The sequence below is a fragment of the Caretta caretta genome, chromosome 6 (genome assembly GCF_965140235.1).
Source record: "Caretta caretta isolate rCarCar2 chromosome 6, rCarCar1.hap1, whole genome shotgun sequence".
Taxonomy (NCBI): Eukaryota; Metazoa; Chordata; order Testudines; family Cheloniidae; genus Caretta; species Caretta caretta.
The window spans coordinates 86,853,938-86,875,975 of NC_134211.1; the positions used below are offsets into that span (position 1 = coordinate 86,853,938).

General features: G+C 38.2%; 1 protein-coding gene across 1 annotated transcript in view; it reads left to right on the forward strand.

Annotated features, from left to right (window-relative positions):
* MIPOL1 (mirror-image polydactyly 1) overlaps nucleotides 1-22,038 on the forward strand; it is a 294,447-nt gene that overhangs the window by 257,265 nt on the left and 15,144 nt on the right. The window contains exon 13 of the mRNA XM_048855134.2: nucleotides 1,442-1,672. Coding sequence (XP_048711091.1) covers nucleotides 1,442-1,672 — 231 coding nt within the window. The remainder of the gene's footprint in view (nucleotides 1-1,441; nucleotides 1,673-22,038) is intronic.

Here is a 22,038-nt window from a genome sequence, read left to right on the forward strand (position 1 = left end):
CAAGAGTTCAAAGAAATCCAGCTGGCACAAGGACAGGGAGAAATACAAGATAGCGTCTTTCCCTCTCCTTTTAGTGTGAAAAGCTCCTATTTTTGTTTTAATGTAATATTAAAAATGGAAATCCCAACCTGTAAGCAATTGAAGAAATAAAGCCTTTGAATCATGCTGGGGGGGAAAAAAGCCCAAGTCAGCTGGCACAGGCCAGCTGCAGGTTTTTCTTTGCTGTGCACATATAGACACTTTTGTTGCTGCTTTTTAAACTCTGTCCGTAGCTTCCTGGTACTGAGTTGCTGAATACTGTATACCAGATCTTGCAATGAAGGATTATTACCACCATGCTCCATGACTTAATGTCTCCATGAATACAGTCCCAACGTCATATAAAATACAGTGGATGAATGCATAGCCAGGGCTGATAGAGGTTTTTCTGTGTGAAATAGTTGCTAAAGGTGATTTACTTATTATATAAATGAATCCAAAATGGTGGCTGTGGATGGCTTGGCAAGAAATTGTGATTACCATGATGCAAGGAGCTATGGATATGGAATTGGCCCAGTGATTGCCATCTGATAGTGATAAGTAACATATTTCTACCTAATATAGAAAAACTTATTTAAGATCAGTTTATCCTTATTTATACCAGAATCAGGAAGGATTTGAGATTTCTGACACTGAAAAGTTGACTGAGATGGTTTGGAGTTGGGCTAGCCTGTGCAAACTGTATTTCAGAAAAGCACATTAATTTCATTAATTTATTTTAGTCAGTTGTATTTTTACTCCCTTTGGACCATATTCTGATATCCTTACCCATGCTGAGTCATAACTTACTTCACAAGTAATCCCACTGAAGTCAATGGGGCAACTCATGCTGTTCAAAATGAGTTAAGGGCATCAGAATCTATCCCTCTGTTTCATTCTACTCACTTATTTCAATATTTAATGAGAAAACAGCTGACTCTTCCATTGCACACTCAATAATTCATGGTGATTAACTCAATTTCTTGTAAATCACACATTCAACTTTATCATACAACCTATAGAAAAATTATGCTTAAATGTGGCACAGATCTTATTTTTAAAGAGTTAATTTTGGGATGTATTCTATTTTTTTTTTAATCTGAGTTTTTCACGGTTTTTTTTCTTTTGGAATTTTTAAATATCTTCTGTACACTTGAAAAGAAGCTTTTAAAATTATATGTTGTTTTTAGTTTATAGGTTCCTTGAAATTAATATAAAGAGATTTTCCAGCTCAGTGTTACATCTCTGCATTTTCAGTCTTCTTGTTTTGTTCTATAATAAAGATCTTGCTCCAGAATTAGTTTATATTGATATACGTGTAATATTTTAAAATACATTAATATAATTTAAGTGTGGTATTCTTGCAGTTCAAACTCAAAGCTTATACTGTGAGTCAATAAAATGTATATTTTTGTTTTCCCAGTTTACACAAATCTCTGTCCCAAGAAGTGAGTCTTAAGGATCAGTTTAACTGTACTCTTAGTACATATGAAGATGCACTGAAAAGCAGCGAGGATATTGTAACCATCACACATCGCCAAAATGAGCAGCTAGCTACCCAACTGCAGCAAGCCCTAACAGAGCGAACAGACATGGAATTAAAGCTTCAGCAAGCTTTAGAAGCTTCACAAGAGGCCAACGAAAAAGTTCAAACGTAAGTCAGTTGTCTTTACATTTGGAAGAATGTCATTTGACAGACAAATGAGACATTATTCCTCCTGATGGTTACAGTGTGGTTGTAGTCACAAAAGTGGCTGTTTAAAAGTGGCTTCTCACAGATTGGCTTCTTGTTGTAGTCAAGAGTCACTTCTGCTGCTTTAGTGACAAAACACTACTACTGCTTACTGCCTTAGCACTGTGTAACCAACCTGCCTCTGGGAGAATGACCTCACTGCACGTTAAGGGGTAGGGGTTGTTGTTTGACTTGTTGGAAAACGTGTGCGCCCCTTTAAGGGCTAGCGAGCTAGGGAGTGACTTTCTGCGGCAGCTGTAGACCAAGTCAGCATAGGGGCACTGACCCAACAACCCCCATGTGACAAAAAAAGAGAGGGGGGACTATGTAAGTCCGTGCCAGTGGAGAAAAAGCCCTCTTTTACCTGGACCAGACAGAGCAGCACCCACCCTCCCACCCATGAAATGGTGAAAGACTGGGTTTTGTCGAGATTCTCTATAGGCGCTGTGCTAGTGCTCCTTTCTCGGGGGGCTGGGAATGAATTTTTCCCTCACCACCAGATTGGGAGTTTTTGTCTTCCCCACAGCGGGTTTGGGGGAGAAGCGGCTTATCTGGGGGCAAACATGAAATGGGAGTTAGTCTATGATGTTGCAAATCATTATTTAAATGTGGGACGGGTGTCCAGTGCAGGTATTCCACAGGGAAGGGATATAGTGATCAGATAAAATGGATTGGTAAAGGATTTAAAGGAGGTATTCTTTAAGGGTGCAGAAACTGGGGGGAATGAGCTGAATGGGATTTGCCTGTTCCAGTTGGCCCAGATCCAGCAGCCATTGATCAGCCCCATAGGTTTTTATGTTCTCTAGATTCTAAGCAACTTGTCTTTGAGTTTTGTAAAACCACTCTTCAGTTTGGGACAGATCATTTTGGATAAGTGACTGAGCAAAATTAAATCCTCGCATGCCAGAACTCTGACATCCATGGCTACAAGTGTTAACGGTTTCTAGATGCTGATTATTTCAACAGCATTGTAATGAAATAGTAGGATTCATAATGTGCTTTCCCTTAATGTCATATGGGCACTGCTTTTATACATATACAAGAGGCTTTAAAGTATTTTCTGTTAGGTTGGAATGGTTTTCAGTGTTCTTGGAACACATGGAATCCCTGCTACAGTATTATATTTGCCTTTAGAGCTACATGAGACAACATGGGTGAGGTAATATCTTTTATGGGAACAACTTCTGCTGGTGAGAGAGACAAGCTTTTGAGCTTCCACAGAGCTCTTCACCAACAGATTTTGGTCCCATAAAAGATATTACGTCATCCACATTGTCTCTCTAATATCCTGGGACCAACGTGGCTACAACAACACTGTCTACAACAATTTATAGTTACATGTGAGAATATTTGCAATGTACATATATATCCGTTTTTGTCTGGTTCATATCTGGTACATTTCAGGCCAGGTGTTTGAGTCTGATCCAAATCCTATTGAAATGAATGGGAAGACTCTTGTTGACTTCAGTGGGCATTGGATTGGACCCTGTGTTCAGGTAAATGACAGTGCTCCATAACTTAAGACTTCTTGTTAAAAGGCTGCTAAACTCTGAACCCTGGAGTTCAGCTTTGTTGAAGTCCATTATAAGTTCCCTTTTAACAATGTACTAGTTAGTACACAGACAATTCTATGCTCCATTTAGCAGGTTTTTAGAGAGGAAACACAGCAAAGCTGACCAAACAAACTTATATAGTGAAAGTGGAATATGAAATATATCTTAGTGACAATCACTGTACAACACTCTGGATGAAAACCTGGCTCCACTGAAGTCAACGGCAAGCCTCCCATTGGCTTCAGTGAAGCCAGGATTTCACCCATGAGATCTTACAGTCATAATGACTAGTCATTTGGATAATGGTTAGTTACAAGCGATAGTTGAATATTGGGTAATAACTAGCTGATAAAACAAAGATATGACTTTGTAGTCAGCTTTAAAATAATGTACATAGAATTATTACAGCCACTACAAGTCAAACTCAACTTGTGAATTTAAATTAAACTATTTGTATATACTCCTAATATTTGCTTTAGTATATGTTTCACAAGTTTCAAGATTATACACTATCCAACCTGTTGTTATAAATGCTCCTCTAACAGACACTTTTGGCCTTGTGAGAAATAAATCACGCAGACAGAAAGAATACAGTATACTGTTAAGAGGAAAGTGTGCATGTTAATTCTAAATTTCTGACTTTATAGTCTCCAATGTGAAGACTCCAAATTTACTCTTGCTCTCATTGAAATCAAAGGGGATTAAACTGTTGTTCTCTGAAGGTACTGTTATTTCTCAGTGAAGTACACTCACCCACCTCCTCTGAAGAAAGATGTGATCTATTTTGTTCCGTCTTGTTACTTTCTTGATCATATTAATGTTCTGAGATCAAAACATAGGTCTAGTGTTATATATTGTATATACAGACAAAATCCTAAGAGTTGTCTTTTTATTTATTCTACCTGTAAGTTCTTTGCCCATAATTCTCATTGCTGGATCAGGGCAAACGTGCAGACTATACCTCTTCATTGCTTGGCCCAGCTCGCACCTGTATGACACCTGGGGATTCCAAAATGAACTCCCTACAAGTTTTTTAGGTGGTGATGCCTGAATCAGGGCAACATTTCTCCCTGTTTGTTCCACATCTGCCAACAAGTTTCCTAGTGTGTGTAATATACTCACTTAGCAACCAGAAATTAGTCCATAATTCGTTTCAGGCACCCAATAAGTTTTTTTCCCTGTTGGGTTAATCTTTTATGTATATTAAGCATGCATACACTTGGACTATTATTAATTAAAATAATTAAATAAATAAATTAAATAATAAATTACAGTGCATAATTAAAATAACCTTATGAAAAATAGATATGGTGCATATGCAGGAGTTGCTTTTTAATATCATTTTTGACAAATTATTATAAACTATCTATATTATTTGTTCAGTGTCAACACTGCTCAGTGCTGTACAGAACGTAGAGGACTCATGGTCCATGTCCAAACATCTATTAAATCTTCCTTTGCACTAGCATCATTTTCAAGCTGTCATGCTATTGTTTTTCATTTTAGTTGAAAAAACACTTGCTATTTGTAAACTGGGAATTTATAGGCCAATATTTGTCCCAGATAATATTTTTCAGTCATGTTTTAATCCCCTGAAACCACAGTGGTCAGAACAGAAGTGCAGACACAACTTGAACTATAGTGGTGCCAATGCACTGCCATAATGAAAAGAATTCATTCAATTTAACATGCTTAACTACTTGGGAAATTTTTCAGGTTATTGCTAAAATCAGTCCTCTAGCAAAATTAAACAGTTGGTTGAAGTCTTTTGATGACAATAGCATGCCCTTTTTATCAAGAAACTGTGGAAATGCTCAGTGCATCTTCCCAGCACCCAGTCATCCACCCCCATCCTATAATTCAACCTGCAAACAGATTAAGCAGCTGAGTTTGTGGAAAGTGTGTTTACTCTGAGCTAAGAACCCTTGTGTGACACTATAGAGATTCCACTGACACCTCTGGGAGAACTACACAGACAGTTCCTGCTCATCAGCAGGGAAACCAGGCTGAGAATTCACAATTTCTTTGTAACCTCAACTGCTTCATTCAAATCAGTGTTTGGCAATTAGGCAGGAACTAGTTTGTTAGCTTTACTTTTTTTTTTTTTAAAGATGTAGGATGTTCTACAGGACTATAAAAGGACTGACAGTTTTAAAACCTATCAGCTGAAAGGCTTTTTGCTATATTAGTATTTATTTTTATCATTATCCTATAGAGATTTTTATTTATATTTAAAATATGAAACTAAATTTCATAGCCCAATTGAGAATTCAAAGTATAGGCTTACCTTTTCTTCTCCATAACATCTTAAAAAACTGCCAAAAGAAAGTGTAATGCTGATTTGTGAGTGAAGTATTTTCTGGTGATGTGCTAGTTATTTTATTTTTTCAGTGTTATTTTATAATTACATTAGTAATGGATTTACAGTTAAAAAGGGAAATAATCATGAGCTTGATTAAGGAAGAATGTAATTCAGAGCATCATGTCATTAATAGAAGTCAAAATCAAGTCTGGCAAGCAAATCTTTCTTTCTTAATGTCATTGATTGACATATACCACACTTTAGATGACCGGTTCTTTGACATTACTGAAGAATGAATAAAAAAATTAAGATTTTAAAATAAATCTTAATTCTTACAATATATGTTATGTCAACAGTTTAGAAAACAGCATAGCTTTCATTTCTCCATCGAAGGTGGCACTATTGGATTTAATTCATTTGTGTATATATTAAGTTACTTACCTGCAATTGTTGCTCTCTAAATGTAGTATCTCACATAAATTAGTGCTCTGTCCTTTGGCATATGGACACAAAGCATCTAAAAAGTTTCTGGATCCCACCCCATGTGAAGCAGCAGTTGTGAGCCAGAAAGGGGATACAGTGGAATTTGCTTATAGCAAACCTGGATATAGCAAAAGTACAGTTTTATACTTAGGTAGAATGAAATTCTTACCTTTTTTTTTCAATGCATTGCAATATATAAATAGCAATATATGCAACAGAGTAAATATTAACTTAATAGATAAGATCTATTATGTAGAGAGCTGGGCAGAAATTTTTGAGCAAATTTGGTTTTTTGCCAAAAAAACAGATTTGGCAACACCGAAACATTTTGTGAATTTGTGTCAATTTCTCCAAATTGTTTCCATTGTGGGGAAAAAAACTTTTTAAAAAATCCTGTTTAATTTTGACATTTTCAAAACAAAAAGGTTTTATTTTTTAATTCAAACGTCTTTTCATTTCAAAGCATCCTTTAATTTTCTTTAATTAAAAATGTTAAATTTTCTAAATGAAGTATTTTATTTCTGGGTAGAACTAAAGGTTTCATTTGATCCAAAACAAAGCAAAAAAGTTCAACTTTTTGTTTTGCCAACAATTTGAAAAAAAATTGTTTTGGGTTCAACCCCAAGTGAATTTTTTCCAATTTTTTAGAATAACCAGTAAACCAACAAATTTTTTATTTGCCCTGCTCTGCTTAGGGACTTAAATAATATTTAAACTGTCTGCAACAGTATATGTAATTACCAGACTGTAAAAATAAATATAATTTTCGATAAATAATTTTTTTATTTCATTTTGATCAACAAAGCATTTGGGGCAGTGGCATAAATCCACCTGAAATGGTGACACATAGGCAGAAGGCCCCTAAAAATTTGCTCTGATGGTGGGCCCAGATGTTGCAGCCCCAAAAGGGAAGTGGGGTTGACTTGGAGGAGGTGGGGCCAAGCCAACTGGAAGATGCTGTGAATTAATTTGTGCCTCTGCCAACCTGGATCATATGAAGTCCACGCTGGATTTTAAAGTGGTCCGCCCTGGTGGAACTAGTGGGGATTGGCAGTGGCTGTCGAGTTCATTAAAAGCAGGAAGAGGTCCTAATATAGTGTTAAATCAATGTTAATAATTTATAGTAAAGACTGATGTGGTTATGATATATTTTCCCTAGAAAGAGCTCCATTTCTATAACATTAGTCTTGAGGATACTGTGAATTTAAGTGTATGAGATTTTAGTTATGGGTTTTTATTGGTAAAAGAGTAATTTAATGACACTGGATAGATCAGTAGGGTCTGACTCTGTGTGTGTGTGTGCGTGCGTGCACACAAAATATTGCTACACATACAACTGAAATGACATACATACAATTAGAACGGAAATTCACTTTGGTTGTTAACATATAAATCTAAGAAAATAAACACAAACTGTGATAAATGCTTGTACATACATTTTGCCAAGTTAGTTTTCTTAATGGACTAAGAAAATATAAAAGTGATAACACTCTTAGTTGTTTTCTCTGTAATTGTTTACTGACGCTCAGTTCTTTTCTTAAAAAAAACCCTGTTTCTGCTTTTAAATTGGAAAAAAATGCAAGACAAAATTAAAGTACATCATATATAATTAGGTAATTTCAGCAAAGGGAATTACAATACCCTACACAAGATATATTTAATCTTACCAGTGATTTGCCTAATTTTTGGTGATTTTTTTTAGTGTAAAATAGAATGAGAATTCCTGCATGTTCCTTGCCAACATAACCCTTACTGTTAATGGAACATATCCATTTTGCACAGTCCTGCATTTTCCCATTGCATTTCTGGTGTGCAAGCTCTTTATGTTTTCAGGTATTTTACTATAAAACTTTGTTTTGTTTCTTTGCTTTGCATGATAAATATGTCCATTAATGAGAGACACAAAAAGGAATATTTTTCTTTTCATTTTATACTGGCATTTGACACATGAAAAGAATGTGAAAATGAAAAGAAATGAGTACTGAACATTTAATAAACGTTAGACTCCTCTGCCTCTGAAAGTAAAACTAATCTGCCTTCTGAGTATAGGAGTTGTGTGCATTTCACATCAATGTCCAAGACGTTCTCTAGTGCCCACTGGAGGGTCTAATCTTTCTCAGAATGATCTGAGCAGAGCAGTTCAAGAACAAGAATGAATCTTTGAATAATCACACCACAATGTGAGGTGACCCCCAGACAGGGGACTGACCAGATACACATATGGGTTTTGGGAAGACGCTCTGATGCTCTTTTTTAACACAGCTGTGAGAAGAATGTGACTAAGACCCAGTAGTCTTTCTGGAGTATAGCTGGCAAAGGAAACCATGAGGAGAAGAGAATTTAACACATGGGTGTAAGAGAGTCCGCTTCATTGATGCGATCTGAGGGGAATGCCTAATGACTGGAAGAATCAAACTTGGCAATGAAAACACAAAGCTCTTTTCATCAATTCAAACGCAGACTCTAAAGCTGCAGATGGTTACCTCCAGCCTTGCCTATTCAGTGTGGGGTTTTATAAAATGGCACTTTGGTGAATACTAACAGATCAAAACAAAGATTTAATAACATAAAGATGTGGTGTTCATTTTTAAATGAGGATACAGGTCAGTGTCTCAGAAAAGGATAAAATGGGTATCTTTTATTTGTAGGTCTAAAGTCTTTTGAGATTTTTAACTGCAAGCATGATATCTTTAATGTACAGATTATATTCTGTAGAGTACAATTTCTGTTAAACAGGAAACAGATAAAAACTAGACTTCAGGATTATTATGCTGATTGAGTCTTTTTCTTCCTATAAAAATCATACCTAAATATATTTAGTTGAAGTATATCCGGTGGCATGTATGCCTTCAGTCATTCTTCAAAGATAAGGATGGGTCTAGCTAATTAAAAATTACAAGCAGAAGCACTGCACAAAAGAAACAAGTTGTACATTCATGGAGAATAAAAGCTATTTGTTTTGGAGAAATCACCCAATATCGGAGAACTCCGCTGGCTTTACTTTAAATATCACCAATAATTTTCTCTGTTTTGCGGCTTTCACAACATTTGGTTTGTTCCTGTTAGTTTAGTAATATGTTTAATGATTACATGTTCAAATTCTTCTATTATATTTAGACTGGATTCTTCCCCTTAATTATAAAACAGGATTTGGGGGATGATAGGACCAAATTACCTAATGGAGTAAATGGGAGGAGCTCCATTCATTTTAATGGAGTTTCACCCATTTATGCCAGCAAAGAATTTGGCCCATAATGTCAAAAGTGGTTTTGATCTTAAAGAAGAGTGCTATAATTCTGTGTCAGTGAATGTTTGTACTGGTGCTGAATAATCAATAGTATTTTTAACATTATTGTGAGAGTAATTGTAATGAGTTCTGGTGTTCTGAAACATAAAGAAAGCTCTGATATTTTATGGAAGAATATAAATATAGGGCCAGCTGGTATAAATAGGCCTAGCTTTATCCAGCTGAGGATCTGACCCATAGTTTATAGTGAAACAGATAGTCTATACTCAAAAAAACTAACTAAAATAGACAACTGAGTAAAGGTTGAATGTGGAGAGGTTCTACAAACTTTCTACTGTTTTTAAAGACAATAGAGTTGATGTCTAGTGTCAGTAGTGTCTCCCCCTGTGAAAGGTCTATGATTGATAAGATTAGTGTAATACTGACAGTGATGAAAATTATCAACTTTATGGAGTTTCATAATTGGATCAAAAGTTATTGGGTAGGATCTGTTAGGGAGAAAATGCTAGGTGAGGACTGGTGTCCTGAAAGAATGCAGTTGTTAAAAGCAGGTTATGTATATTGTATGATCAGTGTAGATACTACCTCCACCAATAGGAGCAAAATTGTTTTGTTTTGATATTATGATGTATCTTTTTGGGGAAGGAGAGGTTTGAGGAAGTTTTCAGTCCTGCCTGTATGTGATGGAGTTATTACTTGCAGTGTCCCTATAAATCTATTGATTTCTGCAAGTGACTATTGCAATATACGCTTCATGGGGCCCATGATCTAATCTCCCCTTGCTGGCTTTTACAGAGTTTGGGAAGGCAACACTAGTCAGTAGCAAGATTTCCAAATGCATAAAAATACAGTGCGCCCCAAAGGAACTCTGCAAAGTGTGGCACAGCTGATGCAAGCTTTCTTAGGCCTGCATGGCATGGATATGTACATGAGGAAGTCTGAAATAGAAAAAGAAACATAAGTAAGTTTGAATAGAGGGAGTGTAAAGTCACTAGATTTTGTGACAGCGGGTATGGATACTCTGTCTGTTTTAGGGTTTAAGATTTGTGAAGAATGAAGAGTAATTGAAATATATAAAGAAGTTCATGTGTGATCTAACTGAAAGCAATTCACAGTACTAACAGAATTTATTTAGGTGTTTAAAACTAATTGCACACATCACAGTTGTTTTAAACCCTAAAATAATCCCCATTATTACTCCACTCAGCAAAATTCCATTTACACTGATAGCAGTATGCAGGAGCTAACATGTATGGTGAAATTACAACTTATAAAGAAAGTCAGTGAACCAAGTATCTAGGTATATCTAATTGTAGTGGTAGAAAAACCAAACAAGTTGGTGAGGGTATGCCTAGATCTAAAGGAACTTAATAAAGCTATAAAGTAAAAGCAATTTTCTCTCTTAGCTATTGAAGAAATAAGTAGTAGACTGGACTGGAGCTGAATATTAATTTGTGTTAGATGCATGCAGTCACTCATCACAAATTTGCCTGGATAGTTAGAGAATGTTCTGGGTATAATACATTTCCAACATCTCTTGGTAGATATTTTTTCTCTCAGTATATCTAGTGTACTGTTCATGTTCCATAAAAAGTAGAGGTCATTCTTGCAAAATTCTCATGAAAATTTACTAGCCCAGGCATAAAATCTAATCACCCATACTTTGCTGTGTTGACTGAGGATAATTTAAAAATATTTTACTTGCCTATAAAAATAAATTGCTTACCCCAGGTGAGTGTCCAGTTAGAATTTTGTAGTCTGTGTTAGGAGTAGTTGATGGTATCACTGATGCTGTTGATTTTGTGGCCTAAGAAAGGAATACAGTATTAGAAATTGTGGCAAGGAAATAGGGCTTTAAATTTAATAAATAAAGGCAAATGCTGCAAAGCCAGCAAACGGGTAAAACATTTCCATCTGTATTAACTAGAAAAGTCACTAAGCAGGGTGACACTAAAGTAGAGGCTATCACTAAACTTCTAGTAACTTTCAAATAAATAGGAATGACAGATTGGAATGCTTATGTACTTTCCCAAATTCCTGCTACCAAGTTCCACAGCAACTCTGCCACTTAAAGAATTATTAAGGAAGTACTGTGAATAACTATGGAAATTGAAACACACTAAAATAGTGAAGAAATAGTAAATAAAAGCCCTTATTTTGCAATATTTATATCAAAACAAATGGACTGGTAGGTGCTGCCTAACAAAGTGGATAATGCGGATTGTTGCTCCATTTCTTTTTGCTTCCATACCGATGATTCAAAGAGGAGCAAAAAACCTCCCCGTCGTAGAAAAAAGATAACTTGCTATAGTATTTCGGTCAGAGAGATTTCATCAGTACATTTATGGGAATGAATTCCTGGTACAAATTGAGCACGTTGAATAAAGTACAATATATATGGTTGAGCTTGCAAAGGTATCAGTTTAACCTAAACCATGTGCCGAGTGACATCTTGGCTGCAACATGTGCACTATTTATGGCATAATTACCAGAACTCAAATTTATTACCACAGTCATTTACCTTTACCATGGACCACTACACAGCAGTACAAGTTAACACACCTTCAAGTCTCTACTGGTAGATGCAAGAAACTTGTGTGGCTGCAAAACATGTTCTGAACAGGATGATACTTGAGGCATCACTAGAGGCAAAGAGAAATGGCTCATCCCTTCTTTGCCGATTTGTCTGTAATGCAGTAGCTGCTCTTAGTGATGTAATTTTCAGGAATAAAATGAGTGATCTCATGCAGACTGGGGAACGAACCTTCTTGAAGAACTTGTGGTTATGGAATTATATAAAAGAAGCACCAGAGAAAACATTTACTGGCCTGTATGAGCAAACAAATGGTTGTTACGGTTTGAAAATCATACTTATCAAATGTTGTTATCCAAAAAACCTAAAGAATTATTGTATCCTCAGTATATATGAGAAAAACTTGGTAAAGCTGATACATTTTGCCTTTGAAGGCAAGACCTGTTTTATAGAATCATAGAAATGTAGGGCTGGAAGGGACTGTGTCGCAGAGTATGCACACCCCGTCCTATTTCAGGGTGAGATGGGGTTGTGATATCAACAGGACTACCATCTATCAGGCGATCCTTAGGCTGAAGGCAGCATGGCTCAGTGGTCAGGGCCAAGAAGGCTACACTTGGGCGAAAGGCCGGGCAGCCTAATTTCTGGAGTCTATGCAGCTTCCTTTGGGTTCAAGGCTGCACGGGCTAGTGGCCAGAGTCAGTACAGCTGCCCTTGGGCTCAGGACTGTGCATCCTAATGGCCAGAGTCAGTGAAGCAGGCTGCCACCTAGGGGTGGGTGGCAGCTGGGGTAGGGGAACCTGGTCCCTCTCTCTCCACCGAGTCCCAGTCCAGGGCCCTATTGGCACTAAGTATGGTCACCACCCAGTCATGGGGATCCTACCACAACACTCCAACTTTCCTCCGATGGGAGATACCACTCACCCCACCTCCCTGGGCTACTTCCTACTGTGAGTCCTGAAGTTGGGGTCCATTCATCACTGGGGGCTTTGAGCTCCCCGGTGCTGTTAGCTTATTGGGACTCCTGTCGGCTGACAGTAGGCAATCGGTCTCCTGTCTGGGGGCCTCAGGGTTTCTGGTTCCTGCAGTCAGGGGCTGAAGTGGCTCCTGGACTGGAGTCTCCACCGAGCATCGTTCCTCCCCAGCAGTCAGCCCAGAATGAGCTGGGCAGCTCCCTTTTAAACTGAGGCTCATAAAATGGGGTTAACTCTCGCCTCGTGTAGGGTATGCAAACCCCGTGACAGACTGCAAGAGATCATCTAGTCCGGCCCCCTGCACTAAGGCAGGACCAAGTAAACCTAGACCGTCCCTAATAGGTCTTTGTACAACCTGTTTTTTAAAACCCCCAATGACAGGAATTCCACAGCCTCCCTTGGAAGCTTATTCCAGTGCTTAACTACTCTTATAGTGGGAAAGTTTTTTCTAATATCCAATCTAAATCTGCCTTGCTGCAGATTAAGCCAATTACTTCTTTTCCTACCACCAGTGGACATGGAGAAAAATTTATCACTGTTCCCTTTATAACCCTTAACATATTTGATGACTATTATCAGGTCCCCCCGCAGACTTCTTTTCTCAAGATTAAACATGTCCTGATTTTTAAATTTTCCTCACAGGTACAGTTGGTAGGATTAGATTTGTATTGGTAATTGGCTATTTCACCAGACACAAACTGATGAAAAAATATTTCCATCAGTAATAATAAAAATTTACCAATAGAGTCAAAGTAAGAAAAATGCTGCTTGAGAACATACTAGCATTTGATTTAAGAATATATACTTTGTATATTTTGAAATGCAACGTTGACTTGAATACAGCTAACGTATCTAAATTGTCTTTAATCCATTCTTTTCCTATTTTGGTTTGTGTTCCTTCCCCCTTGTTAATGTTATTTGTGTTAAGTATCTGGTCACAATTCATCTTTTTAGTGAAGACTAAAGCAAAAAATACCTCAGCTTTCTTGATGTCATCCATTATTAGCTCTCCGTCCCCACTAAGTAGAGAACCTACACCATCTTTCATCTTTTTCTTGCTCCTAATGTGTTTATAGAACTTATTGCCTTTTATGTCCCTTGCTAGAGATAATTCATTTTGTGCCTAAGCCTTTCTGATTTTGTCTCTACATGCTTGTGATAGTCTTTCATACTCATCCATAGCAATTTGTCTATGTTTCCACTTTTTTGTAGGATTCCTTTTTGATTTTCAGGCTTAGAGAGCTCCTAATGGAACCATTTTGGCCTCTTATTATTCTTCCTGCCTTTCCTTTGCATTGGGATAGTTTTCTGTTGTGGCTTTAATATTGTCTCTTTGAGAAACTGCCTGCTCTGCAGAGCTCCTTGTTCCCTTAGATTTTCTTCCCATATATCACTCATATTCAGGCTACTTTGAGCTGAGTAAAACAGTAATTAGTCACCTGAAAATCTATCTTTGCAAAGCATGAAATTCTTGATCAAATGTGTTCAAATAATGTTCTGCTACATACTAATACAAAATGCATAGCATTTGTAAAGTAGTGGGCTTCTGTGCATGTTATACCCAGTTCAAAATATCCAAGGTCAAAAGGATTAGCAGAAAAAACTGGTCAAAAAATATACTCAAGAAAAGAGAATAATCAGAATCATCTGTCCAACTATGAATGGGTAGACATCTGAAAACAAGACTTCCCGTTGCAATTAGCTTATTTAAAATAAGCAAGAGAGACTGTACTACAAGATAGAAGTTGATAGTTCATAAATAGATGCTGAAAAGTTAATACAGCGGGATGATAAAGCTACTGCCCTCCAGTAAATACTGGTGTTCAGAAGAGATACATCCAGGAGGTAAGTTGAAACTTTCTCAAGTGTTGGTCAAAGAAAATACTCCCAGATCCTGTACAGTACAACTACACAGTGGACATGAGTTCAGAAATAATTTGGAAAGCATATTGAAGGTTGTCATAAATATAAAGGGAAGGGTAAACCCCTTTGAAATCCCTCCTGGCCAGGGGAAAGCTCCTCTCACCTGTAAAGGGTTAAGAAGCTAAAGGTAACCTCGCTGGCACCTGACCAAAATGACCAATGAGGAGACAAGATACTTTCAAAAGCTGGGAGGAGGGAGAGAAACAAAGGGTCTGTGTCTGTCTATATGCTGGTCTTTGTCGGGGATAGACCAGGAATGGAGTCTTAGAACTTTTAGTAAGTAATCTAGCTAGGTATGTGTTAGATTATGATTTCTTTAAATGGCTGAGAAAAGGATTGTGCTGAATAGAATAACTATTTCTGTCTGTGTATCTTTTTTGTAACTTAAGGTTTTGCCTAGAGGGGTTCTCTATGTTTTTGAATCTAATTACCCTGTAAGATATCTACCATCCTGATTTTACAGGGGGGATTTCTTTATTTCTATTTACTCCTATTTTTATTAAAAGTCTTCTTGTAAGAAACTGAATGCTTTTTCATTGTTCTCAGATCCAAGGGTTTGGGTCTGTGGTCACCTATGCAAATTGGTGAGGCTTTCTATCCAACATTTCCCAGGAAAGGGGGGGGTGCAAGTGTGGGGAGGATTGTTCATTGTTCTTAAGATCCAAGGGTCTGGGTCTGTAGTCACCTAGGCAAATTGGTGAGGCTTTTTACCAAACCTTGTCCAGGAAGTGGGGTGCAAGGTTTTGGGAAGTATTTTGGGGGGAAGGACGCGTCCAAACAGCTCTTCCCCAGTAACCAGTATTAGTTTGGTGGTGGTAGCGGCCAGTCCAAGGACAACGGGTGGAATATTTTGTACCTTGGGGAAGTTTTGACCTAAGCTGGTAAAGATAAGCTTAGGAGGTTTTTCATGCAGGTCCCCACATCTGTACCCTAGAGTTCAGAGTGGGGGAGGAACCTTGACAAAGGTACCTGTGGACTCTGAAACATACATATACAGAGGAATTCACTGATGTGGATTCTACAGCTGATGTAAAAGACACAATTCAGGATCTTTCCCCAACACCTGAAATGTCTGAGTGTTCCAGGAATAATGCCTTAGTGTTCCAAGAATAAAGCAGTACTTCTGATGGCAGACTGTCTGTGTTGCTGTTCAGGAAGTAGTATGTCTCAGCCCTGGCCTATCTTCAATGTTAATACAATTTGATACATACTGATTAAAATTAACTAGGTAGAGTCTGCTACATCACCTTGATATGATGAATCTAAGTCAACAAATCAATTCAAAATATTTAAAAATGAACTAAGGTAAAATGAAAACTGATGCATGTGCTGAATGCCTCCTCTGCCATCTACTAGCCAGATTGTGGAGACCTTTCAGCAGAGAAATAAATTTGATCTAATCTGTTTCCCACCTCTGAATCCCTCCTGACACTTCCTGCTTCTTTGAGGATATCCCATAATACATCTGTCTTTGAAATTAAATACCAAAAGTCTCATTGCAAGCCTAGTCTCTGGGGTGTCACAGAGTGACCTGTCATTCTGGGATATCTTTCTCTTGAGATCCCCGATACCATGGGTTGAAGTGAGATTTCTGGCATCTGATGGCTTGTGTTGAATGACAACATTATGTTCAGTGATCTACATAAGAATGAAGTCAAGAGACTCTGTCCTCAAGATATTTACAGAGAGGCTATTTGCACAGCCCAAACTTACATAGCCTTCATGGAATTTCGGGTGCATATGGGATGCAAAATCAAGCTCAGAATGTAAGGGTTGGTGTACATTGAAAAGTTACATGTGTCATAGCTACATGTCTTGGGGGTGTGAAAATCCACACCCCTAAGAGATGTAATTAAGCCAACCTAACCCCAGTGTAGACATTGCTAGGTCAATGAAAGAATTGTTCCGTTGATCTAGCTACTACCTCTAGGGGTGGTAGATTACCCACAGTGATGGGTGAGCCCCTCCCATCACTGTAGTAAGTGTCTACCACACTGACCGCTACAGCTGTACAATTTTAAATATAGACATAGCCTAAGTCAGGTATTTATCTACTTACTTGTACATATGATTTAATTTACTTGTCTACTATAAAATATGGCCTGCAACACCAATCCTCACAATAATTGTTTTTAAACATGAATAACTAGGATCTAAACCCATATATTTATTATCATTTGAATATTTATCACTTTAATGTTCAAGAAAATGCAGGCAGTGCTACAACTTATTTTACCTAAACAGTAAAATGTATGAAAATCAAATGTTTTCAGAGTCAACATAATCACAGTATCCCATTTTTTGACCCGTGTGTTCATTTACAGTTTGCTTATAGCTGCTTCACAGAGATGGAAGTTTGTACATTACAACATTGTTCTATTGATTTATCAGTAACAAAATATACTAAGTATACTCAGTAAACTGGAAAAGCTAGCTCTAAGGCTAGTATTGTATAACATCAGCTTGTTGTGGAATACTTCAGAACAAAATCAGAATGTTGGCATAGTCAAGATAAATGGTGTAAACCAGACTAGCAAAGACTAATATTTAGTAAGACCAATAACACAAACAAATTAGATCTTGGAGTTGTACACTTTGTCCAGTACCAAGAAGCATATTTACATAGCATTTTAAAGCATATAGTCAACTGTTCTATGACAAACTACTAAATTACCTTTTTGACAACACACTAAATACCCCTTGAAGACAAGTAAGAAAACATTTTTGTGGAACTTGCTTTTTTTCCTAGGTGAAAAAGTAAGTCTCTCAGTAAATAATCATTAGCTTTTATCATTTCTATCCAAATAAAATATACCCATGGCATTTATATTGCTGTTACTAAATGATATTTAATTGTCTTGCCAGAGCCATTTATCTAAGGTAAAAAAGTAATTTAATAGTGAGTTGGCTGTTGGAATAAAAATAAGGGTATTTTTTAATAATATTGAAATTGTTTCTGAAAATATGCAAAAGATTGAATGTTGTAGCCAGATAAATCTGTGTTTGCAAAAACTCAGGAAAAATTCAGACTTTTTGAGGCTTATGAATTACTTCTAAGGTTTTACTGAAGGGCTAGTCACTCTTGTTTTTTACAAAGCCAATGGAAATAACTATTGTCCCAATCCAGCAAAGCACTTCAGCCCATGCTTAACTTTAAACAGACTTGAAATCAATGGGACTACTCACTTGCTTAAAGTTAAGCAGGGCTGTAAGTGCTTTGTGAAAATGGAACCTACCGAATTCTATGAAGAAAAAGTAGTTTTTCATATTTCTAACCCAATATTAAGTGACTAAACTAACAGCCAGCTTTTCCCATAAGACTTTGAGCAGGTTCTAATATTTTAAATGAGGAACTCCTGTGGAGAGGCAGCATGTCTACAGCATAATTTGAGGAGAGCTCCATGCATGTGCAGATGGCACATTTTGCTGAGTAATGTTAATCCTCAAACAATGCTTTTGCAATCTTTTTTCTATTGCGTGCAAGTGATCACCTCCGCATTCTTGTCTGTGTTTGCACAGCACCCAGCACAATGGGGCCCCAATTGCCATTAATTCTCCATTAATAATGCCCGTCCAAATATTTTAAAATATTACAAGAAATAGATATTGTAGGTAGAGAAATGGTTCATCCACAGCATTTTCCTTACATTATTGAGAGACTAGTAATAAATAATCTGCGGTTGTTTTTTCAAGAAATGGTTTGCAGGATTTGACCAACTGTCAGTACCTCCAAAACGAGAGGTACTGAAAGGTCTATGGGCAAGGTGTATTGCTCGGTGTGTGCCATTGGATTCTGCCAGAAGGTTGGGCAGTTTGGGCTACTCGTCTGTCGCCTGTCCTGAGGGAGATATCACAAGTGAGAGCTTAACTAACTACTTTCCTGTGCCTTCAAACCCTTTCCCATTGTCATTTGATCTTTCTATGGCACCATCTCTTCCATTTCAGCTTGAGCAATATCACCTCAGTTATGCCAGGAGGGAAAATCAACTAAAACACATCACGCCTATATAAAAAAGGGTTTTTCTAAAAGTATATTGAAGGGGAATTGATGGTGGTTTGGGGTGGGGGGAAGGGGAGAGTTTGCTCCACAGACTCCACATTGCTCTCAGTCATAGTGGTACGGCTACCTACAAGGAGATAGAAGAAAAATAAGAGCTATCTAGAGCCCACGGAGTCTGCATCAGTGTTTGCAAAATATGCACAGAATCAAGAAAGAACACAATCTTGTCTTCGTTGTTTACAGTGTCAAGAGGGTGTTTAGTGTTTTAAGCAGGTACCGCCCAAAACTACGGCTTGGTGGGATGCGTTTGAGAAACAGAAACCTGGGCAGTGTAACAGTGTTTGCAATTTTGCAAACCTCATTATAAACAAGTCTTGACTAGGGCACACATAAGAGAGGTGGAGCTGACCTGGAATAGACAGACAAGAAGGTCAGATCTGGTCTTACAAGGAGGACTTGTCTGAAGCACGCCGAGAGGCATTAGAATGATGGCATTAACATATAAAGATAATCACAGCTTCCCTAGAGACTTTTAAAAATACACCATTTGGCTTACTGTGTAACTAACAGAAAATACTCTAAAACAGATTTTTATGCTTAAAAAAGTTTTTACAGTTGTCAGTTAATCAGTTTTTGAGGTCATTTTTGAGTATTTCTAAAGAAGGCCAAAATCTCCAACAGAAGATATTATTGTATTAATTCCAATTCCTGCAGCACATACCTTCTGACACATATCATTAAGAGAGTTCTCAAAACCTGGAAGCATTCTAGATCCCCAAGTACGAACTTGGTCCAATAGATAGGCCATGGGACTGGGAGCCAGGAGAGACAGGGTCTATTCCCAGCGCTCTCTTCAGTCCTGATCCTGAAAACACTTATGCATGTGCTCAACTTTGCACACATGAGCAATCCTGCTCAATAAGACTACTTCTGAATAAAGTTAAACACATGCATTAAATGTTTGCAGGATTGGGGCCTTACTGGTTTATTGTGTGAGCTTGAGCAAATCTCTTAACTTCTCTGCCCAAACTTTCTCCCATCTGAGAAACAGAGCTAATGTTACTCACTCGCCTTTGTAAAGTACTTTAAGTTTTATGGTAAAATGAACTCTAAGTGCTAAGTAGTGGTAATAGTTAAGGCTACGTTTCCATCACAGAGTTCATGGAAGTCACGGAGCTGATACCACGGAGTTCATGGAAGACTCTGGAGCTGATACCCTGGCAGGGTTCCAGCGACAGGCAGCAACAGGGGCACCCTGCAAGGTTCCAGCGACAGGTGACAGACTCCTGAGGGGGCCCCTCCTCATGGTTCCAGTGACAGGCGACAGCCTCTTGTGGGGGGAGGGGGAGGGAGCACCTTGGGCGAGCAGCTGGGGGGTGTCCTGTTTTTTATTTGGGAAATATGACCACCCTGCAGCTCCCAGGTGCCGTGGGCAGAGGGCTTCCAGCTGCCTCAGGCGAAGGGGGATCCCCACAGTTCCCAGCTACCACAGTGGCGGGGTAAACCTTGGAGCCACAGCAGCAAAAGTCACAGACGGGTCACGGCTTCCATGAATTTTTGTTTATTGCCTGGTTTCAGAGGAACAGCCGTGTTAGTCTGTATTCGCAAAAAGAAAAGGAGTACTTGTGGCACCTTAGAGACTAACCAATTTATTTGAGCATGAGCTTTCGTGAGCTACAGCTCACTTCATCTGTGAGCTCACTTCAGCTGTAGCTCACGAAAGCTCATGCTCAAATAAATTGGTTAGTCTCTAAGGTGCCACAAGTCCTCCTTTTCTTTTTGTTTATTGCCTGTGACCTGTCCGTGACTTTTATAAAAATAACTATGCCAAAGACTGAGCCTTAGTAATAGTGCATTTTATTATTAGAAGCTCCTCCCACGACTAGTGGGGGACTAACATGCATCCCTGGAGGGACCGGTGTTTTGGAACAGGGATTGCTGTCCCATACAGAATAATTGCATGGAGCAACAAAACTTTCAGTATCTGCTAGTGTGGGTCACTGCAGGACGTTTGCCTATTCCACATAAGAAGCCCTGGAGCTAGCCCTGCATTGAAAGGGAGAATTCCCAGCTCGCTATGATTGTACTCACATTCTTTTCCAACCCTGGTGTTTGGGAGACCATGGGCCATTAAAATCTGTCACTGTCCCTCAGTCTAGCAGGCACTGATCCAAGACTGAATATAGCAACTACCGGACTTAGGAACAAAGAAAATGTCAAACCCTGCTCTTGTGCCTTGATCATCTTATTCTTTTTCAGTGGTTTAAAAACGAAAATGAGAACCCCATAGTCTTGATTTTATTACTTTACAAAAATGTGTATGGCTTTATTAGCTTTCTCAGCTTTGTACTGGTTCAGTTTATTGGTTAGCAGGCAAGCTTTCTCACTATCAGTCTCAATCTCTGTGATCACAAACCTCATCTCTTATGGAAAGAAAAACATCCACATACTGTTCCATGATTGTTCCATGACCACATACTCTAACCTAGAGTTTAGAAATACTCTGCATGGTGACAATAGGCACAGCAGGCTGTGTTAGTCAGTTTTGATGTTAAAAAGAGAGAGAGAAATGGATTTTTGGCATTGCCCAGCAGGCTAAGCAAGGGCTTACCTTTGGCTCCATTGCAGATATGTACTATCTATTCTGTAACCTAATACTACAGGATCTAAAGAATAGTTCTTTAAAACAGCCATGCAAACAAAAAAAACCTCATCTGGGACCTTGCAACCACCTCAGTCCTAGCTTAGATTTGAACGATCCCACAGAGCTACTGCTATCCCACATCATTCTTCCATCTTGCCAGTAACTTGCCTTTTGTCTGTGTGGGTATCTGATGACACTTGTCAGCTGGCCTGCTTTAGCAGCAGTAAATACAACTCTTAAGAAGAATGTTGGTTGTCTTGCTAAATGGATTGTATATAACAGGACACTGCAGAAAATAAGTGACCCTATCAGAAGTATTATTGAAATAACTCCTCAGCTGATGTAAATCGTCATAGTTCTGTTGGAATCAATATGCTGATTATGCCAGCTGAGAATCTGCCCTTAAACTCCGGGCTGCACATGAATATCACAGCTATATACACATGCAGCTTTTCTCTGGAGAGAATGCTCTTGAGAGAAGGGTGGGGAGCTGTTAGGAGAGAGACTGAGTCTTTCAGGAGTTCATGACTTTTTAATAACATCAAACAGCACTACCAAAATGAAAGACTAGTATTCTTCTGTGGTTGATGGGAAGTAGTGATTTCTCCTCCCTTCAAACCAATAAATAC